The sequence below is a fragment of the Sebastes fasciatus genome, chromosome 14 (assembly GCF_043250625.1).
Source record: "Sebastes fasciatus isolate fSebFas1 chromosome 14, fSebFas1.pri, whole genome shotgun sequence".
Taxonomy (NCBI): Eukaryota; Metazoa; Chordata; class Actinopteri; order Perciformes; family Sebastidae; genus Sebastes; species Sebastes fasciatus.
In genome coordinates, this window is record NC_133808.1 from 15,808,511 (window position 1) to 15,831,223 (window position 22,713).

Here is a 22,713-nt window from a genome sequence, read left to right on the forward strand (position 1 = left end):
TCTATTATACACAGCAAGCCTTGTGGTCAATATTGAGAATTTATCTCGTCATTCTTGGGATTTGTCATGCTGGATTTCACATGAAATCCCTTTTTGAGTGAGAAGTAACATATCAAAAGTCACTACGCAAGGGAAGTTAATGAATTATGTATGCATAATTTTGCAAAATCTAGGTGTTTCTTTCCTGCAAACCTCCCATTATTTGGGGGGTTTGCAGAATTTTGGGCATGAAGGTGCTGCACAAAAGTGTATTACGAACTACAATATTACCATATCATATAAGTTACATTACACTATCTATACACTTCTTCAGAAACAAATCTCATCCATCTTATTTGACCTTGAGCAGGCCTGTAAGGCTGGGCTACTGCTTTGCCTCTTATTCTGATTATACAAAGCAAATGCTTTTCATTATACCTCTTTAAAAAAGCCTTTCATTATCATTATTTCTTATACAAATATATTGGATTCACAACTCTTTAAGATACACATGGGGCTATTTCATTACTATAATTACAAAACATTATAATAAATTAAATATTGGGCAGAATTTTGACCTCATACTATTTTTGTTTGTCAAATTAATTTTAATATACTTCATTAATTAGCCTTAGATATTCATATTTCTGATTAAAAACTAATCCAGAAAAACTCACATGGTTTTATTGCTGTTCCCTTGGTAACAAGCAAACCCTTGCCCTTAGCCTTACTGGCATTCGTGTGGACCGTACCATTTTGTGGTGGTAGAAGGGGGCGGGGGGGTGTTGGAAGATATAAATTATAGAATTACCTCTTTTTGCCTAAAAAATATCACGTTAAATTCAACTTAACGCATTTAACATTGTGACATAACATGTAGTTTGCTATTATTTATCTCAAACGTTGTATATTCAATTATGAATAGCATTTATGTTTATCTGTGCACCCCCCTGGGAGAACCCTCGTCATCACATTAAAACTGACGATCAGTACAGTAAGCTGTCAAAAGCTTGTTGCTTAAATCTGTGCAGTGCTACAGTAAAGTAATGGAAGAAACGAGGTCGAAATAACGGGCTTGTTCAACAGACATTTTCGGGAGCACTTGCCATCTTGTTTATCGTGAGTTCAGCTGGACTGTCGTGTCGTCTGTCGTCCTAGCTGCTGCGTGATTTCCTCTGGTGAGAGCGGTTGATGATGATGAGGTAAGCAGGTGCACTCCTCAGCTAGCTAACGGAAGCTAACGGACGTTAACGGTAATGTTAACGGTCATTTATACCGTTAGCAACCATGACAACGGTGTAACCATGCTAACCGTTACCTCGTTACTGTATCAACTGTCAGGTAACGGTTAGCTGACAGTCATTATAGTGGCATGGTGTGTTTGTTAATGGAGAGACATGACTGTGTATATACAGTAACGTGGTATGGGTGGGACGTCCATTATCAGAAATATGAACCTTCACTAACAATTTAAAGTCTTTTTCTAAAGGCTTTCAACATAATTATAATCGCACAAGATGCTTTTAGTTGTGCTTTTAACCTGCACTCCAAGTAACAGTACAATGTGTGTGTTGTTTATTTGTTTGTTTATTTGTTTTGCACAATTTAAGACTATACAATATAACAAAATAAATAAATGAATAATATACAGTGCAGGAAGAGGCAAACAACCCACTGTGCTTATCTGAAGCCTCCACCTATAGAGACAAGATTAATATAAATAAATAATATGACTACATAATAGTGATAACAAACAATTAGAACAAGATATATATATATATATAATAACAACAATAACAATACAGTACATATAGCAAAAAAGATAAGTGTGTGTGTTGCGTGGAAGTGTATGGCTAGTGTTTGTGAGGAGGATATTGATTTAAATATCTATAATGTGTGCATTTTATCATCGTTAAAGGTCCCATATTATGCTCATTGTCAGGTTCATACTTGTATTTTGTGTTATTACTAGAACACGTTTACATGCTGTAATGTTAAAAAAAACTTTATTTTCCTCATACTGTCAGCCTGAATATGCCTGTATTTACCCCTCTGTCTGAAACGCACCGTTTTAGTGCATTTCAACGGACTTGCAACAGAGTGCGTTGCTTGGCAACAGTTTGGGTCCATGTGTACTTCCTGTCAGCTGATGACATTCACATACACTGCAACCAGAAATAAACTGGGACACATTAAGAATGTTTACGTTTAAAACCGTGTAATGCTCTAAATGTTGTGTATTTGTGACATCACAAATGGACAGAAATCCTGAGGGCTTATTTCAAATGCACAATTTCTGAATACGGGCTGTGTGTATTTCTCCGTATATTGAACGTTTCAATACTTTCACAGTATTTATATGGCACTTAAACCTGCTTTATAATATAACAGACATGACAATCTCACTTTTTACAATATAGGACCTTTAATACTGGACTGAATACGGCAGCATGTGTCAGAAACAAACATTTACCTACTGTTTCCAACTGGAAAATGTTCATCACCAAGAATAATACCATTCATTCAACAAAAAGTAGGATGAGTTCCTGTAAAGTGAGGACACTGTCTAATGTGGGACACCAAAGCTCCAGTGGGTGTAGGTCTTCCTCAAACAAATAAATCTCAAAAACTATTGATATTTAATGTCTTTCTAATATGCCTAAATGCTTCAAAACTATTCAGATTCAGATTCAGACAACTTTATTGAGCCCAAGAAAGGCAATTCAATTAACAGCTTGCATTTTCTTGCAATTTTGGTTTGATCTGGGGATTTTGGAGTGGTACTGGGTTTGGATTTAATGTATTGGCTTCATATCACAATATATTCCAGAAATCTGAAATGCAAAAAAATGGCCAACATTAGGCTAATTGAATTTTTAGAAAAATACTGAAAATGTTTTAGATATCAGTACTAAAAAGTAATGATGTGTCAGTGTTTTAAATGAACTGCTCTGGCTAAACAGTTCATCATACCATCATGCCATGAACTCATATTTTTACTGCAATAGCGTTCTCTATTATACACAGCAACCCTTGTGGTCAATATTGAGAATTTCTCTCGTCAATCTTGGGATTTGTCATGCTGGATGTCACATGAAATCCCTTTTTGAGTGAGAACTTACATATCAGAAGTCACTACGCAAGGGAAGTTAATGAATTATGTATGCATATTTCTGCAAAATCTAGGTGTAAAATCTTGACTTTACTCTGAATTATTTGGGGGGTTTGCAGGGGCATGAAGGTGCTACACAAAAGTGTATTACGAACTACAATATTAAGTAAGTTACATTACACTATCTATACACTTCTTAAGAAAAAAATCTCTGATGTACTCTGATCAATATTGAAACCAAGTTGAAAACCTGGCTTATTAAGGAGTTGTAACTACACAAAATTGAAATAGAAACACTAGGGATGCACTGAACCGACTTTTTCAGTCCATTCGGGCGAAATGTTTGTACAGTGTTAGGTATATCATTTCCTGTGTCTATGTGTTGAATCCAGTCTCCTCTTAAATAATCAATATATATTCATAGATATAGGGTCAACTGCCAGCAGCGTCTTGCTCCAAGCAGTGCACAAACAGTGCATCAGCTCCTGGTTTCCTATTGGCCAATTTCTGACTGGGAGGGTTTTCCTGGGGGCTGGCACCCAGACAGGAAGGGGGGGGTGGCTAGAAATGTTTCAGCAGAGTTGGACAGGCAATTTTTACTGTTGTGAAGAGAAAATCTTTGGTTACTGAATCCGTGGGACAGAGAGGGGGTTAAAAGCTTGTTGTGGTCATTATATTAACAAGTTAGCCGCTCAAAAGTTGTATCTCTAACCTAGATCCTCGGTCGGGGGACAGAAGTTCTTTAGTGCCACATGAAGTGAGAGAGGTAGGTTTTCTTGCTCTGTTTCCTGACTTGCGCCCAAAGGAATTTGCTGCAGTATGCTGTGGGATAGCATGCAGTAAAGCTGAGCGGCTGTTATAGCAGAAGATCTGGGTTAACAACAGCAGAGTTTATTCTGAATCTGTGCCTTTTGAGTTTGTGTACACTTTTAGACCATGTTACTTACTCTCAGTGGAGAAACCTCTCAACTCTTATTCAGCTCACGAGTTAGCCACCTTTTCTGCCTGCTCAGCAACTTCCTGCGTGTTTTACCAGTTAGACTATCCCGTCCTGTGTTTGACTCCCAACATGATGTGTGTATAAGCTTTGTCTTGCTTTCCTTCTATTCTGTATGTGGGCTTTGGTGGAACAAGAGTCAGCATATCTGACGGTAGCAATTTGGCACCAAGTGCTCGTGTCATCCTAGAGTGTTAGCAAATAAATAGAGAGCAACCATATAATAGCAAAAAGGTTAAAGTGAGCAGAGAGAAAGTACAGAATTTATGTGTGATTTAAGATGAAATCTAGTCTGTTTTAGTGGATACTGATCCACAAAATGTGTTACAAATGTAGCACAGCACCCCTGTTATGGCTCTATGGATTTGAGCTTTGGAAATGTTCACGTACTGTTATTGATTGATTGATTACCATGAAACCACCCAGCCGCACATCCCAGACTAGCACAACAACTGTGACTGTGTGTCGAACATGGTTAACATTGTTCAGTTTTATTGAAGAGGCATGGCTGGGAGAAATCGCATGTGAAATGTGCCGATATACTACTATTGCATGTACAACAACCAACACAACATTTATGAAGTTTGGAATGGTCTGTCGAAATAATCTGTATTCTCTGATAACTAGCTACCATTACCAACATTAGGCTGGAAAACATCTAGATGTTCATCTTGAGATGTTTGTGCAGACACAGGGCAAAGAAAAACAGTGACTGAGAGAGGAATTATTGTGGAGTAAAGCACAAAATCGCAAAAGTAATACAATAAGTGGAAATGTTCAATATACCAAGAGGGAAACATGCCATCTCCTGTAGAGTAGATACATCGTTTTATTGATATAGTGACCTGGTCAGATTTAATTTTGTTGTTTAGAGTTTCAATGTTCGATCCAGTGACATATTGTATATTGTACTTCCTTGTTCCTAATCCATGCTTTTTTTTGTTTGCTGGAGCCCTGTGCCTTGTGCTTAAGAACAGATAAACGGTCTCTAGTGAATAGTACAAAGCACTTGAGATGCTATCAGTGTTTATGGTAGCTCTAAATGTGCCAACTGTAGACTGATGGCACCATAATTGTAGTGTTGTTTATTTGGATACAGATTCTATAATATACATGCTTTTTGTCTTTCAGATCACCAACAGAAAGTGCCTTTGAGAAGATATCCCCGACTTGAAGTTGGTCCGTGTGCATTGCCAGCCTGTGTCTTCTTTAAGGCCAGACTCGAACACCATCCCAGGATACCTCATCTGCAAGCCCTTTGCCACCACTTTGCACAACTTCAGCACCTAAAGATGCTAAAATAGAGCCATAATATAAAAGGACGGAGACTAATGACCTGAGAATGTATGACTAAAGTGACAAGTCTGCATTAAATTTCCCTCACTTGTCTGATATTTGTGGGCACCATCATTTGTGGAATATACACTTGAATGTGTCAGAGGAAAAAAAAATCACATCTGCAGTTGTTTCTTTCTGATGGGTGATTTCTCAGTGATTGACCAGCCATCTGATCGTTCTGCTCCAGCTGATGAAGGACTCACCACGGTGTTTTAAAAGAGGAATTTGCACATAGAGCCAACCTACAGCTTTTGGTGTATGAGGCACAATAAGATTGACTTAAAAGAAGATTTAAATATATGATTATAACCTTTGGTCATGGCGTTGAACATTTCTTCATCAAGAGACACAAAATGGCTAACTCTGGAAGTCTGTCGACAGTTTCAGCGGGGAAACTGTTCACGTAGTGATGAGGAATGCAAATTTGCTCATCCACCGAAGAGCTGCCAAGTTGACAATGGGAGAGTAGTTGCCTGCTTTGACTCACTGAAGGTAAGAACTACTGCACACCCTCATATAAAAGGATTTTATACCATATGAAATGAAACATTTTAGAGGTTACCTGAGTGAATTGTTTCTCTATGCCAAATCCAAAATGCATTTTTACATTTTTGCTCCTCTTTAAAAGAATTTAAAATGTTTTGGATTACTCAAAGTGCTCTTGGGGGTGCGGGTTATATCTAGCTAGCCTGTCCCATCAAATACATTTAAACCATAGACTATATATAAAGATGACTTTCACTTTACAAAAGTGAAACCAAAATATCCGGGATACAGGAGCTGCCATCTTGAGATTTTGGTGACATTTGGAGCCAGAGTCTGCGCAGTAGTGATCAGGGGCCTGGAGCCGCGGTCTCGAGGTCCCTCCAACACACTTGCTCGAGCCAATCACGAGCCAAGCAGCTGGCGGCCGCAGCTTGTTAGCGTGAGCCACATAGATGCTACGTTAGCACCACGGTAGCTGTTTGGCGAGACAGAAACCATCTTTGGGAAAAATTTATTTGACGTGTCTTTTGACTTTTTAGTTTGGCCCTTGTCCCATCCGCTAACATGAAATGGGACATATACTGCAGCCAGCCACCAGGGGGCAATCGAGATGTTTTGGCTTCTCTTTTGGGGAGCTGTCACGTCGTCCATCTTTATACGATCTATGATTCAAACCTGCAGGTCTACCAGGCTAACCAGTGATAACAACAGGACATGGGTTGGAGTATGAGTTTGGAAAAGCATCCCTGATATAATTCATAGTTGTGTACACGGCAATGTTCTAACATATACTGTATAGAAAAAATGATAAACCACAATCTCAAAGCTTTATCTTCCATCATGTATAGCTCCAGTTTTTGTTTAACCATAGGTAATGAGACACCTTTCCAAAAATAGAGTGAAATACCTGTCAGATGTTACCCTCATCACTTATCTAATGTAGACTACACAAACAGCCAGTTGGATTACAGCCTGTTTATTCTCCTGTTTGCTCAGTTGCCCTGAATGAAACCAAGGCTGCTATATTCACTCTCGCACATTCACTATCACCACACAATACAGCTTTGCCCCTAGGATTATTCTCATGTTGAGTCATCGTCTTATCTCCTTACTGTAGGCAGTTTATACACAGCTTGTGTGGACAGAGGGCCTTCTCTCTGCCCATGTGGTCAATGGCCTGGACCAAAGGCTTTAGCTCTAAGTAACTACCTCATTCCTTTATCTAAAAACTGACCTGCATCATTTTTGCCTACAAAATATATAGATGAAGACAGCATTGTTTGGAAATTTACATATACAACTTTGTAATGTTGTATGTCACAGCTAGACTAAATTGTGGACTTCATTTTGGTGTATTTCCGTAAATAAACAGTAAACAATAGAACAATTAGGGCGCCTTCACAAGCCAACATTAAATCCGTTTTAGTCAAACTGCAGGGTGGTTCTTTTGGGCAGTTGTGAATGCAGTAATCTTATTCTGGTGCAGACCAAAATAACCATAGTGCGGTTCGATTGCAGGGAGAACGTTATCCAACACAATTGCAGGTAGTGAACCAAAACGCATGTGATTATAGGGTGCTTGAGTGGGCATTTTTGTTGAGATGGACACAGCGACAGGTTAGCTCTGGTGTAGGTAGAATTTGAGCAAATATGATACAAAAATAAGTTGTTTTTATAAAACGCTCACTATATCCTGACAGTAGTGCATGAGACAGGTAATCTGAGAAAAATCATGTGCCCTCCGGTGCTCCTAATGGCATCTGCGAGATTTCACAGACTGGAGGAAAACAACCAATCAGAGCCGAGCTGGAGCCTGCCATCTATAAGCAGCTGTCAATCACTCTTGAGCTCCGATCAAATGGTCAAACTATGGATAGGTTATTATGGATTTTTATGCCCAATGATGACAAAAATATTCAGCCTACTGCATATTTAACATGAGCAGGAGAGTACAACTGACCTGGACTTCTGCAGAAGTCTGATGTTTGCTTGACATCTGGGCTGAAGAGAACATACAGAATATGCTAAATAAAGTCCACAAAAATATTGATGTAGTTCTCTGCTGAGTCAAAGGGAAAAAACTTTGAGAGCAATATTTCAAGGTCCGTGATTCCCTGCATAGGAGTGGCAGCTCTCTAGACGAAAAAGATAAATTCGCTCCTTCGTACACGCCCCTCAGCATGAAGTCTTTTATTTGGTCCGCATTAATTTATGCAGTGTGAGACCAAACCAGACTAAATAGAAAACAAACCGAAAGTATAAATTTCACTCTGATTCGGACCAGCCAAACGGACTATGGCTTGTAAAAGTGCCCATAATAGAGATGTTTAATCCCTATTAGGATTAAGTGAGTGAATTAAGATAAATATCAAGCCTAGTTTTATCTTATTTTAAGAATTCAAGAATGAAGTCTTAACCTAGAATATCTGTTGCAAGGATGGGAATGAGAGGTCAGCTAAAAGTCATGTGATGATGTCACATGAATCTTTATGAATAGGCTTTTGTCTGAGGAGTCCTCAAAAGTCTCTTAACAATATGACTACTGGTATAACGTCAACTGGGACAAACTCTAGCTGTTGCTTACCCTCAGCCTTTATTTATTAAAGGACAGAATAGAGCTAGCTGCCCAAGCTGTGTTTGTTTTCCTCTTACTTCACTGTTTTGGCTTTTCCACTGATGGCATTTTCTTGACATGTGATTCATTTCAGGTCAGAACTGTTTTACCCATTCATCATTACCCCTAACAGAGTTACCTTTCTTATACAGAAGAATGTGCACATGCTTTGCTATTGTAACTAGTATCTCATGACTTCCATTAAAGCAGTTGAGAGTCTTGTTGATAAACAAACTTGAAGTGTTTCCTGTGGCTAGCTCTCACGGCTGTTAGATGTTAGAGGATTACTCTCAGACAGCATGGGAAGTGAGCATACCCATTTAGAGCTACAACGGTTAATTGATTAGTTGTCGACTATGAAATTAATCGGCATCTATTTTGATAATCGGTTTGAGTAATTTTTGAAAGAGGACTGCTCTGATTGGTCAGCTGGCCCACTGTTGTGATTGGTCAACCGAACCAAACTTTAACTAGCTTTGTTTGAGGGCGTGCCAAACTAGCTGCTAGGCAGGTATTATGCAAATGTGTTACGTGGTGACATCACCACGTTACGGATGAAATGCGGGACTTCAATCAAGGCGTTTCAGGCAGTTCAGGAGCAGTGTTTCTGTGGGGGAGAGTAATTCCCTTTTAACACACTAAAGGAAAGAGAAAAAAGCACAAAAGCATTAAAGGTCCTCTTTAAGAAAAAAAAAAATCTAAATTCTCTGATACCAGCTTTTTAAACGTGAATATTTTCTGGTTTCTTTACTCCTCTATGACAGTAAACAGAATTTCTTTGAGTTGTGGACAAAACAAGACATTTGATGACGTCATCTTAGGCTTTGGGAAGCACTGATCAACATTTATCACCATTTTCTGACATTTTATAGACCGAGCAACTAATCGATTAATCGAGAAAATAATAAACAGATTAATCAACAATGAAAATAATTGTTAGTTGCAGCCATATACCCGTTCATCATTTCATGCTACTTTACATATTGTCAAGGCAGAGTAGTCAATGAGCAACAGCTTCCTCGTCTTGGTCCTCAGTTTAACTAAACCCTCCGTAGCTGTGACGCAGGAACCTTTATGCCAGTGTAATATGCAAGGCATACTTTCATTTCATACTTTCAAGCAACTAGTTGTACAAAGTTGTATAACAATAAAATCTTAGACATTAAAAGGGGGTGAATACTTTCTAATGGCACTGCATTTTCTCAGAGCTATATCTAGACTAATGAAACATTGATGACAGTTAAACCTACATGGATATTCACTAAATTAATTAATATAAACCTCTTGGGAGAAATGCAAATGGTGTGAAATTAGTTAACTTGATTTGAATGTGAAGGGCAGGGGAAGCTAAGCTCTCATTAGGCTAATACAGATGCTTGATTGACAGAAATTTGATTGGTAGGCTCATTTTAAAGTCTAAAAGGAGGTAGGAAAGCTTAAGCTTAATAACCGTTGGATTCCCATTGGACCATCATGCTCCTTACAGCCCTGTCTATTACATTTATATTGGCACATCATCTACATCCAAAGCTCACATTCAATGCCAATGTGGGAAATGGTGTTTCCTTTATGTAGCAAGGTGAGAGATACAGTAGATCGAGGTGATGGATTGTTGTGTAACACATCTGACTTTCATGCTGGAGGAGGATGTTTGCAACTCAGTTTAGACCAATGATTAAAGCATCTGTTTCAAAGAATTACATGATAAGTAACAATAAGATTATTTAGAGGAATATTATTAGGATCAACAGCCTGCAATCTTGATCGTTCTTTATGCCTTTTCTATTTTCTCTGAATACAGGGCCGATGCTCAAGAGAAAACTGCAAGTATCTTCATCCACCTTCACACTTAAAAACCCAGTTAGAGATAAATGGGCGCAACAATCTCATCCAGCAGAAGACAGCAGCAGCTGTGCTCGCCCAACAGATGCAGCTCATGATCCCAGGACCCAGCCTACAGTCTATGGTAAGGTCCTTGTAGGAACTCCTATTTGTGTAATGGAGCTTGTCTCACTCTCCTCATAGCCAACATTTCATGTTACACAGGGACTGGGCACAAATACTGGTCTTGGTTATGGTTCATACATGACACCTATGAGCCATGGAATGAGCCATGGAATGAGCCATGGAATGAGCCATGGAATGAGCCATGGAATGAGCCATGGAATGAGCCATGGAATGAGCCTCATCCCAACAGACAACCTCTCCAGCACCCAAGTTCTTCTTTCCGGGAGCCCACCCATCACGGCCCAGAGCTCCTCCTCCTCTTCTTCTTCTTCTTCTTCGTCTCCCTCACAGAAGCTGCAGCGTGCAGACAAACTAGAGGTATTCATGCAACCACAAGGAGTGATTTGAACATGAAAAAAATACATCAGTAGTTCTGTGGGTTGACATAATCTGGCTACATGCCGAAATGCTGAATTCTTGTCGCCGTCTTTATAATTGCTCCTCTCTCAGGTGTGCCGCGAATTTCAGCGGGGAAACTGTGCGAGAGGGGAGACAGATTGCCGCTTCGCTCACCCCAGTGACAGCCCAATGATTGACACCACAGATAACACTGTCACTGTTTGCATGGACTACATCAAGAGCCGCTGCTCCAGGGAGAAGTGCAAGTATTTTCACCCGCCTGCACACTTGCAGGCCAAAATCAAATCCAGTCAACAGCAAGTCAGTCACACAGCCGTGGCAGCCCAGGCCGCAGCTGCAGCCATGGTAAGACAGAGCCTTTATTTAGTTTGCACAAAACATATATTATCATGCCAATAATATGTTGGTTTTTGTTGGAATTGTGTTTGCCATGACATCACTGAATGTGGAGCACTATATATTTATATGTAGAAAAAAAAGTACCCGATGTCTAAGTGTTAAACAAAGCAGGAAATCAGCAACATCGAGACAACTGAAAACTTCTCTCTGGGACTATATCAATTCAATTAAAAAGAGATTTAGTCATAAATGGAAAAATCTGCACTATGTCTGTTTCTCTTCTGATAATTAAGAGCATATGCCAGTTTTTAATTCTGATGTAAACAGGTTTTTTATGACATCAGAAAATATTACAAAGAAGGATGAGATGAGATTAGATTCATGGTAGTTGTTGTCACGGTTTAGTCCTTGGATTAAAAGGCTTGTCAATCAAATTGAGAGCAATAGCAGGTTGAAACCTGCTATTGCTATTGCTCCATTATAAAAACTCGAAATACAAGATTGAGTTTTGAGTTTTTATAATGGAGCTGTGCTTTTTGCTGACATTTCAAAGCTTTTGCCTTTAAGCTTTGGCCCAATCAAAAGATGAACATTTTCTATGCTGGCACATGCACCAGACACTTCATAGACAGAACCGGTGCTATATTGCAGTTAACTGACGAATGGCTTGTCAGAACAGTTTATGTGCTATACAGTATGAATCATTGTAATGGCTAAGCTTTGTTATAACTGCCTGCATGGAAAAGTGCACAAAAGAGCAAAGTCATCTGTTCTAAACTTGACAGTTTTCCGCTTCATCATTTCTGACATTTCTTTAAATGTTTCTTGGTTTCAGCTTTAACATTAACTTACTTTACTTAAAGCAGCAGTGGGTAGAAATGGAGCAAATATAATTTAAAAAATATATTTTTATAAAATGGTCACTATATATCCTGACAGTAGTGCATATGAGACAGGTAATCTGAAAAAAAAGGCAGCGCTGAAAATAAATATCAATCAATATTCTGTTACCATAATGCCTATTTCTCGCATAAAATGTTTTCAGAAATATCTTGTAGTGTACTGTTTAGCTGGAAAATGAGAAAGTTTGTGACCCAGCAGCCATGTTGAGATAAGTTGAGGAAATACCAAGTACCGCCCACCAGCCGGAGCACAGTTGCCCAATGATGCCAAAAATATTCTGCCTACTGCAGGTTTAAGTTGCTTTAAAGTTGCACTTTCAGTTCTTGCCATATGTCATGTGGCTTCAGTAAAATGTGCTTCCTTGCCCTCCCTACATGTAGACCATCTACTTTTCATTAACATCATCTTTTATGGTTACTTACATTTACATAATATTTGTGTTGCATGAAATTTAAGTTGAATTTTAAGCTCACAGAAGCAATCATGATGTAGAGGAGGCATCTGCCCTTCCACCAAAAGCCTTAGTGTGAATGTAGTAAATGGAGCTCCACATTCTGTGTTTTATGACATCGCATACATGGTTATTTCAGCTGTTTATTTGTGATGTAGCCTTTGGCTATCTCTCACAAAACCACACATTTTTTTTAATTTAACTATAAAAATGTTCAGTGCTTGATGTGCATTACATTGTTAGCCTTATCGAAATCTGATCAAGTAGTAGTGATCAATATTCAGTGTCAAAAATTACAGATTAAGATATAAGATATAAGATTGTGCCCTATCATTGTAAATCTGTGTTGCCAAAGCTATTGATTAACTGTACATGTTGACCTACTAATGAAGGAGTCTTTAGTTAGTGTGTCTTTTAATCAGTTATTTTGGTTACTGTGCATGCATATTGTGTTTTATGTTGTATACTACATTCAGATTATTTTGTTTTTGTTTTCCCCTTCTCACCTATCCACAATGCTGTCCCCCATGACGCACCTCTGCTTGCTGTTACCTGTATGTTAAACGCTTGAATCCCATTGGCCCACTGCCATCATGTGCTCGCTGCCTGCTATTAAAAGACTCAGTCGACTGCCAAAGCAATGAAGCGATCCCTCGAGGCAACTGTAGACCTGGTATTTTCACCTTTTGCTTTGGTTGTAGCTATTAATTGAACTGTAATAACTTTTCATTTTTTGTCATTGTGCTACATATAGTCTTTGTGTACACAGTCATCATCAGTAGCTTTAAGTGCTAGATATGTTTTAAAATCTTTGGTTATTCCATTCATGTGTGTATCCTAAAACATGCTCGATTTGATGTGATGTGATAACAGTCACCTTTATTTTTGTAGTCGTGTTTGCCGCTTTTCCATATTTTTGTAAATGAATACTAAAATATTAAGTAGATGCTCAGAGAGAAGAGAAAGTTTTGGTGTGTCATGTCTCCTCTGGTTTCCTTTCAGGCCTATCCCTACAGTATACCCCTACCAAAGAGACAAGCTTTTGAGAAGAGCAGCTGGGCCAGCTCTCTCCTCAGCCCCAGTTTTTTGCACTACCAACAGGCTCTGGCCAACTCACAGCTGCAGCAGCACACTGCTGCATTTTATCCCACAGGTGAGCTTCTAAACTCGATCTTGAGTCAAGGCTAAACAGGAATTTTATACACTTCACACTTTCTTAATTCTTTTTTTCTGGGGATACTGCCCACAAATATATACATGTTTGTTGTCACTTGACTTAAAGTTACTGAGAGGAACTTTTAACTGGTTATGAAACAGTCCCACTAGGGGTTACCAAAACTTCACGGGGGGTCGCAAGGCCTTCTTGATTTTAAGAGGTGTAAGACAACCTTTTTTAAAAAAAATATACAGTTGGCCTGAATCTCAGCTTTTCAATCATTTCTGTGAAGAAAACTCAATGAACTTGTTGTTTAAGGAATAAATGTAAAAATTAGAAAAGTATGCAGTAAGGAGCTAATGGAACAATGGCTAAGCGTTAGGTAGAAGAAAACACTGAATTTATAAAAAAAAGAAGCCTATTAAGTATGTACAGTATAATTGTTCAAATCCAAAATATTTACACAATAACAGACAGAGAATTGTATTAAAAGTTCCTAAAAATAACAGGAAAACTAATAATCTGCTCAAAACTCATCCAAATCATTGGTTTTACACAAACTTCCAGCAGTTATTGCATTCACTATGCATTGAATATGATATGAAATATCCATAAAATGTCAGTCAGTCAGGGGTCGTCAGTTTACTCAATGATAGAAAAGGGGTCCCTTAAGGAAAAAGGTTGGGAACCACTGCTCTATATGACCTACATAAGGAAACGAGACCACCAGCGAGAAGATTGTCTATTTCTGTATAGTTATTCTTAATGCTTGTCATAAGTAGCACCGGGTCGGATTCTGCACAGGCCGTATTGCTGGGCCCGCTGAAGCAAAGGGAGGCACAGGGGAACCAGAACCAGGGTTGCGCGGGGCAGACTGTCAGACCATGCTGCAGTTAAATGAGAGGTTTTCTAAAGGGAATCTGGTGCTTGGAAACACAACGGCTTTTGTCCACAGGGACCGCCAAAATCCAAACAAAATGAAAGTTCCTCGTAGTAGCTTTAAGAACCAAGATGTAGTATTTTACTTAATTTAATCTGCACATCTGTTAAATCTTTACCATCTAAACACTATGGGTCTTATTTGTGTATGTTTTCTACACTTAAGATGTATTCATGTGGGCTCATGCCAGTGTTGACCATACTGATATGTGTCAGCCACGCTAAAATACAGTCTCTCTTTCCATTTGATGATCACACAGGTTCTGTCTTCTGCATGGCTCCCGGTAACGGCATGGGTAGGTCCCTTCTCTATTTATTATAAACTCTGCCTTATTATCAATGAAGAGCACGAGTGAAGCTTTCATATTGATCTGGCTGTTTTTGTTATTCCAGCATAGGAAAGGAAACCTTTTGTATCAGGATCGATCAGGAACCACATTAAAACCGCATCTCAAATTGATCAGAGGATAGTTTTACTGTTCTGTTTTTCTGTAAACATTTTGGTTTTTGTAGTGCATATTTGTGTTTTTTTTATAAATCAAGTCTTGTGATACATACTTTTTGTAATATATCAATAATCCTTTCTCAAACATCCCTTCAGGTAGTCAAACAGAATATAAAAATGTAAGCATTTTGGTGGATTTTGTTTGTGGAATAACCACGCACCATGGATTAGGAAATTTAATCAGCATCTCTTAGTTTCACTTCAATGTTTTTTATACTCTTTAAATTAGGGCTGTCAAAGTTAACGCGATAATAACGCGTTAACGCAAATTTGTTTTAACGCCACTAATTTCTTTAACGCATTAACGCAACTTGCAATTTTTAGGTTGTAGCGGGCTCAGTTTTAAAGCTAGAGTGAAGATACTGGCATGAATCTAGAAAAACCGAGGAAATCCTTGTCAACCATGTCATTCTAGTTTGTCGCGGAGGAGGCTAAATAACACTCTAAACTTGCGCTAAATTTTGGCGAGGAAAAACTGGCATGGCCATTCTCTAAGGGGTCCCTTGACCTGAAAATGGGTTCTATGGGTAACAACGAGTCTCCCCTTTACAGACATGCCCACTTTATGATAATCACATGCAGTTTTTGGCAAGTCATAGTCAAGTCAGCAAACTGACGCACTGACAGCTGTTGTTGCCTGTTGAACTTGAGTTTGCCATGTTATGATTTGAGCATATTTATTATGCTAAATGCAGTACCTCTGAGGGTTTCTGAACAATATTTGTCATTGTTTTGTGTTGTTAATTGATTTCCAATTACAAATATATACATACAATTGCATAAAGCAAGCATATTTGCCAACTCCCATGTTGATACGAGTATTGCAATTAATCGTGATTAACTATGGAACATCATGCAATTAAACGCGATTTAATATTTAAATTAATTGACAGCCCTATCTAAAATGTTCCATCATTAAAACTCCTCAAATATCTTATTAAAAAACACTTTTATCATGTCTGGTGGCATTACTGTAAATGCCGTCTCTTTTGGGATGTCAGATTATGGACAGATTTCCTAATTTTATCTCTTATCAGCTCTCCTTTTATGTTCTCCCCTGCTGTCTCGCTTTGCTGTGTGATCACATGCCATCTGCTGGTCTAACCCAATGATGGCTCGCTGCTAATGTCATATTGTATTTGCCTGGCAAGAAAGAGAAAAACATTGCTATGGTTACCATAATGCTCCACCTCCGTTTTCATTGCTTTCATGGTTCCTTTCCTGAAAAAGTCCCCATGATGTACAGTGCTGCGCCTGCTACTGTCTCTGCAGCAACTACTCCCGCCACAAGTGTCACCTACGCAGCAACAGCACCAGCCAATCAGGTTTGCTCCTTTTTAAAGCTTTCTGTCATACATCCTTGAGCTCTGAATGAGTGCTTCATCTTTAAATCAGGGGAGTTGCTTCGTCAGCATAGCATTGCCCTGCTTGCATTGCCTGTCATCAAGCTTCATCATTCATGTAGACCTTCAGTTGAACTACAGTAGGTTGCATCTCACCCCTTTCCCTGATGACAGACGTCACTTACAGTACATGTATTTCGAGGTCTTCCATCTGCAAACAGTGGTGTTGCATATATTCTTTACTGCATGTTATTTTGCTGTGTTCCATGTCAGTGTCTGTTTCATTACTCAATATGCAGTTCAAAATGTTCCCTGAATACGTAAAACACAATAGCAGCTTAGGTACTTGTATACTGGTTGTATTAATTAGTTAATATTTGCATTAATTGTATTATTATCACCTTGAAAATATGCTGTCCTGAATAGGATTTAATTTGTATACGCTTTATAATAACCATCATTTATAAATGGTAAATTGATAGATAATTAAACTTATTTAATACTTTTACTTTTTACTATTAACAAACCATGAAATGAGAATTAATAATGTTTACTAATTATTAATAATGCTATAATATATTAAAAAAAAAGACCGTTGCTATGGACGCAGTTCTGATGTCGGACTGTGGCGGACCGTTTTTGTGTCAAATCGTTGATTTCTTAAGTTAGTAGCTGTGTAATAAGCGGGATAATGTACAGCTAGCAGGTCATTGTTGTGAAATAAACCCCTTCAGGACGATGCAAGACCCTCGCGCCGCCCTGTTGGGGTTTATTTCACAACAATGACCGGCTCGCTGTACATTATCCCTTACATAGTATTTCAATTTGAAGTAATGGCACAGCCATGAAAAATTGTCATAAGTTGTTTACAGTTTAAAGACCTAAGGGAAAAATAAGACCAATATCAAGTGTTTAAGGGGTTAAGGTATTTGTTTCATTTCATTTTATCAATTTTATATCCATCACAATGATGATTCTTGATGGGCCCTTTTGTCATGTAACATTTGGACCAAGTATATTTTTTCTATTTTTTGCAACCACTAAGTGACTGTGTTTTGTCCCTGAAACAGATCATCCTCAAGTAACCACCAGAGACAGAAGTCAGTGCCGTGTTGCTGCTGTTAAATACGCCAAACAACTGCTCTGTAAATACCCTGTTAACACCACACACAACTTACAAGCTGCATGCTGATAACATCACTGACGAAAAAGTTGTAGACATCACTTTGATCGCTCATAATAAATTACACAGCTCAATTACTAGGATTATACTGTGTTAGATAAGTGTCACAGAAGATTATTGTATGCACGCGCCTTTGCACCCGTATTACCATGCATCCTCAGTAATGTGCATAATATCCTGGTTTCTATTCTCTAAACCAATCCTGACAAGTTCAGAGGTGCATTTAGCCTCTTAATCAGCTGCAGTGTGTCTCCAGTTCACATGTAGGAGCCTCATAAATCAAAGTTAACTTTTCTGAACACCAGGAAACACATTGGAATAACACAGAAACAGGCAGTACAGACACAGTAGTAAAACCTTATATTAACTGATATGGAAACAAACACTGACAGTTTTAAATGATGTAAATATTACAAGAGGAACAGATGAGCATGACAGATATAATCTGAAAACAGTACATGTTAAGAGCAGGTGTAAAAGGGTCCTATATTGGTGATTGTTAAAATCGTATCAAGATATTTAGCAACAAATATTTTTTTTTCCTTTCTTGAATGTGTTATGTAAACTAAAAGTTTTTTTTCACATTAATGATTGTTTATATAGTGCCAGCTTTAATTATTTCAAACAGTAAAACACATTTATTTTAACTTTAAAGTCCTCAAAGTTAAGGAAGTTTCCTTTAAAATGTTCTGAGGTTAGTCCATCTATATGGTTTAGCCTGTCATCCCCAGAGAACAGGATCAGTGCTCCACCTACTGGTGTGCCTTTGCATTGCATATACAGTATGTTTGCTGAGAGAAAATACTGTTTATTCCATTTGCTGCAGATACTTTTTTTTTAAGGCAGCGAAGCAACAATGATTCAAACATTTAGATTTCCCCCTCTTTATCTTAAAAAATATTGGATCAGTCACAGTGATTGTTGACTTGTTGATGTATCTGTAAGTGGTTTTCACTTCTGGAGCCAGTTTCACAAAGATAGACTATGGCTTTGGTCAAACTAATATTCAGATTTCAGATGTTTAAAATAATCTGTTTCACAAAATTGTAAAGTAAGACTAATGGCTGACCGAGTAACCACATGAATTCGCTCAGCAGAAAATGTTTCAATTCAACAGTTGCAAAGACATTTTACTGGTAGGGCTGCAACTAACGATTATTTTCACTGTTGATTAATGTGTAGATTATTTACTCAATTAATCAATAGTTGCATGGTCTATAAAATGTCAGAAAATTGTGAAAAATGTCGATCAGTGTTTCCCAAAGCCCAAGATGACGTCTTAAAATGTCCACAACTCAAAGATATTCAGTAGGGATGACCCAAATGCTTCGAAGCTTCGGCTGTTACCATGGTAACCGACCTCCAAATCAGTATTCTGATGCTTTTTTTTTTTTTTTTTTTAATGTATAACAATGTATAAATCCCAAAATAGCCCATGAAATAAGGAATAATCCCACAACATAATTTATTGTTCATACTCAACATTAATTATTATTAGTTATTCTCAGACGTATATCGCTGTTAGTTGTGTATAGAGGTGCCTGTGTGTACGGTAGTGTGGCAGCGGCACTGTCTCGGGCACTGAAACGGGAGAGATGGAGACAGACAGGCAGAAAAAACATGTCAGTCTTCCACGCCTCGAAGCTTGGAATACCTTCGAATATTTCTCATTGAAGCTTTGAAGCCCCAAAAATGGTATTTCGGAACAGCCCTGATATTCAATACCATTTTTTTGTAATTTGATGCCACTGGTAAACAGGTGTCACTGATTGTTACCATGGAAACACTGGTCAGCAGGTGTCACTGATTGTTACCATGGAAATATCTTAGTTCTGAGTTAGCCTGGTGGTTGGGTGATTATTATGGTGCCTTCAAATGGGGTCATGTTTACCGTGTTTGTTGACGTTGTCAGAAATGGCGGAGGCCATGAAAGTGAATTTTTCGGTGCATAATAATTGAATATATTGTAATTTTAGTCGTATATTGTTTTTCTTTGTGATTTTATAATATGTCTGAGGAAAATGTTGATATTCCCAACTGCTTCATCTTTTCCCTCCGTCATTATGCCTTTGCATTTCCTGCATTATGTTACCCGCTTGCTAGCTCGCTAAATTGTTAGCCTCTGTAGCTTCTAGACGCCGACAGTAAAGTTAATATTGCCGTTGCTTAGCAGCGTTGTTCCCACGACTTACCCACTTGAACGCCAAGCATATTGTGTACACGACTTCCCGTGTTGTAAACACAAGCTCACAAGTTTTATTTGAAGGCACCATGGCTTTAAAATAAGCTTGATTTTTGTGAGACTGTCTCACTTGCATTAAACTAATTAAGCAAAATTAGGACTGGCCTAACATTACAGACCGGTCTAAAATATCTTTGTGAAACTGGCTCCTGGTCCGACTTGAACATACCATGTTTTTAAGAAGAGCCTCCACAGCCATCGAAGTCAACTCAACAAAAGGGTGTTAGAATTACCACCGCTCATATTCAAGCTAAAGTTCCTGTAATCCTATAAAGAATGAGTCGAGTAGTGTGTGAACTGTGAGTCTTAATGTAACAGTCAGTTTTCAGTACTGTATTGTTTGAATGTTACAAGTGCCTGAAGAATTGTGCAGATGAGGATATCCATGCACATTTAAAAGGCTTTGTGTGAAAAATCACTAGATTAAATCTACTTGAGTCAGATTCAGAAAGAAATATTTTACAATGCTATGTCAGTGCATTAGTATTTAGTGGTTTAATTCATTTTCACTGATGCTCAAATTGTGTGTGCTATGTATAAGAATTTATATCCAGCTTAATTTCATTTCGTTTCACTTTTAAGATGATAAGTGTAAGATGGTGTTTCCTAAGTAGTTTCATGCACAGTAAAATACTAGAGGTTGAAGTTTGGTAAAGTTTAGTTGTGTATCATCGATACCACATTATGCAATTACCCATCTTTGTTTGAAACGGACAGCAGACGGAGTGGGTATTGTGTCTGGTTAAGTGGAAAACAAAACAGATGTTAAAAAAAAGTGTTCAGTCGTAAATGTAACATTCTCTTGAACATCTTAAAATTAAATTTTAGTTCCCTGTTTTGCAAACAGCTTGTGCAAATATCAACATTTCCTTTAATGTTTCCGATGTCTTTCCAAGTGACTGACATCCTTTTTTTTTTAATGAAAATATGTGTGTACACTTTTGTTTGATTGACGCAGACAATCCACCAAGAGATATTTCATTTGTTCTCAAACGTTTTATTGGTTGGAATAAAAGGCGTATACTTGCATATTTTACTAGTTTAACATTAGAAAAGGACACTTTTAAAATGTATTCTCTTCTATTTTACGATGAATGTAAGTTATTTAACTGACTTTAGCTCTGCTGAAGGTTCCTCAAAGGGCCTTGATCTGTCGCATTAGCCTATGAGAAGCCGTCTTGTGTCCAGGGATCGAATGTTGGAGCAAAGTAGAAGCTTAAAACATTTCATCCCTGACACTGCCTTGTCACCTGTGAGGGACAACGAACCTTTGTATGAGCAAGGCCATAGAATTGCTTTTTATGTACAAAAGTGCATTGTACAGGCCACATTTTACGGAAAGTAACTTTCATAATAGTGTTATAATAGTTTGTCATTTAATTGTTTTGATGTGTTGCTGAGGCAATCTGAAGTTGCAGTGATTAAAACTGTATTTTTGCAGGGGATGAAACTGTTTTTCCTCCTCACAATAACACATTAGATTGTACTGTCAGATACTTTATTCTGCCATGGTGAAACACTGTAAGTGATCCAGTGCATGAGAATATATTTTGAAATGTGAAATTTTGTGTTTTATATGGGTTCCACTGCATGTTAACATCTTGCAGTAAACATATAATCCACCCTCGGAGAATCTGCAGTCAGAATGTCGGTAGTTGACGGTTCAGCGGCTGTTTGGACCTTCGTTTTCTTTTCATAATATGATCGCTTTTAAAGTTTAAGTTGTTATTAGATATATGACATTTTTTCCCTTATTTATTTTACCTGCAAATAAAAGGCATATAACCGAATGTTTGTTTCACCTTTTGGCAAAAAAGCTTGAATGTCGTGGATACACCGGCACATGAGGTTGTTTGCGATTTGGATCACCCAGTCAAAAAGATGTGGACAGTAAGAATGTTTAGTCTGACTGACTAAAGCACTTTCTCAACCGTCAGACTGAGAGGACATGCTTTTTTGTGAACTTTGCCTTATCTTTAATCTTTTCCTAAGTTTGTATTTCTTCAGTAATTATTAATTCCATATTGTCTAATAAATAAAAACACATTTCACTGATCTTTTCTGTGAAATTATTATTGCTACACAAGCTTGAGGCTACATTTGTAAAATCAACACAATCCTGATAGGACTGGCTAAATTGTTTGTTAAATTATATTAATATTATATCAGCATTTGGTTAAATCCTGGCCTGAATATAAACTGTCCCTCTTTTTTTAAAACTTACTTGTGAACATAATTTGATTTGTGCACAATTAAACATTTCATGTGGATAGTTTTGTTCCTGTAAATTCAAAATTGTGTAATATCTAATATTGCAAATAAATAAATGTCAAGTAGATGCCGTGCTGTGAGCTTTGTTGTTTGATTTTGCACTGTACAATTATTTTTACTTCACATTAATGACAAGATTTAATGCCAAAGATTTGCAAGTTTTGTGATTCTGTTAGACATCTGGCTCCAAACTCCTGAATAATCCTGAAAGACAGATTATAAATACAATAATCTGTCTTTCGGTGGATAAACAGTTAAAATGTATCACTTGTTAGTAGAGAATCTCATAACAAGCAAATCAGACAAGAAGATTGTGTTATTTTGTTTAGCCTTGTTCCATTTCCTTTCAGGTAGTGTGTCTGAAAATTTTATTGTAAATGATAGTCTCCTGAAATTGAATTTAGTCTAGGCAGCTTTCATACAGCCCATTTCAAACACAGGTAAAGAAAAGCATTCAAATTAAATTTTCAAAACAATATGAAATCCAA

General features: G+C 37.8%; 1 protein-coding gene across 11 annotated transcripts; it reads left to right on the plus strand.

The window, feature by feature from the left end:
• Positions 1-957: 957 nt before the first annotated feature.
• LOC141782630 (muscleblind-like protein 2a) lies at positions 958-22,287 on the plus strand. Of its 11 annotated transcripts, none has more exons than XM_074659208.1 (10): positions 958-1,181; positions 5,220-5,918; positions 10,328-10,492; positions 10,552-10,851; positions 10,984-11,238; positions 13,206-13,259; positions 13,589-13,739; positions 14,942-14,977; positions 16,417-16,511; positions 17,600-22,287. In XM_074659208.1, the coding sequence occupies exons 2-10, from the start codon at positions 5,745-5,747 to the stop codon at positions 17,612-17,614; spliced, it is 1,245 nt and encodes a 414-aa protein (XP_074515309.1). In that variant the 5' UTR covers positions 958-1,181; positions 5,220-5,744; the 3' UTR covers positions 17,615-22,287. The 11 variants fall into 11 exon arrangements, with proteins under 11 accessions (XP_074515309.1, XP_074515313.1, XP_074515312.1 ...); XM_074659212.1 differs by lacking the exon at positions 16,417-16,511 and having other exon boundaries at positions 10,552-10,620; positions 10,657-10,851; XM_074659211.1 differs by having other exon boundaries at positions 10,573-10,851.
• Positions 22,288-22,713: the final 426 nt, after the last annotated feature.

Excerpts from the sequence above, each read along its gene's own strand:
- LOC141782630 (XM_074659206.1), top strand. The coding sequence starts at position 5,745 with ATGGCGTTGAACATTTCTTCATCAAGAGACACAAAATGGCTAACTCTG. Across the intron at positions 5,919-10,327 it reads CCTGCTTTGACTCACTGAAG|GGCCGATGCTCAAGAGAAAA; the intron begins GTAAGAACTACT and ends CTCTGAATACAG. Across the intron at positions 13,740-14,941 it reads TGCTGCATTTTATCCCACAG|GTTCTGTCTTCTGCATGGCT; the intron begins GTGAGCTTCTAA and ends ATGATCACACAG.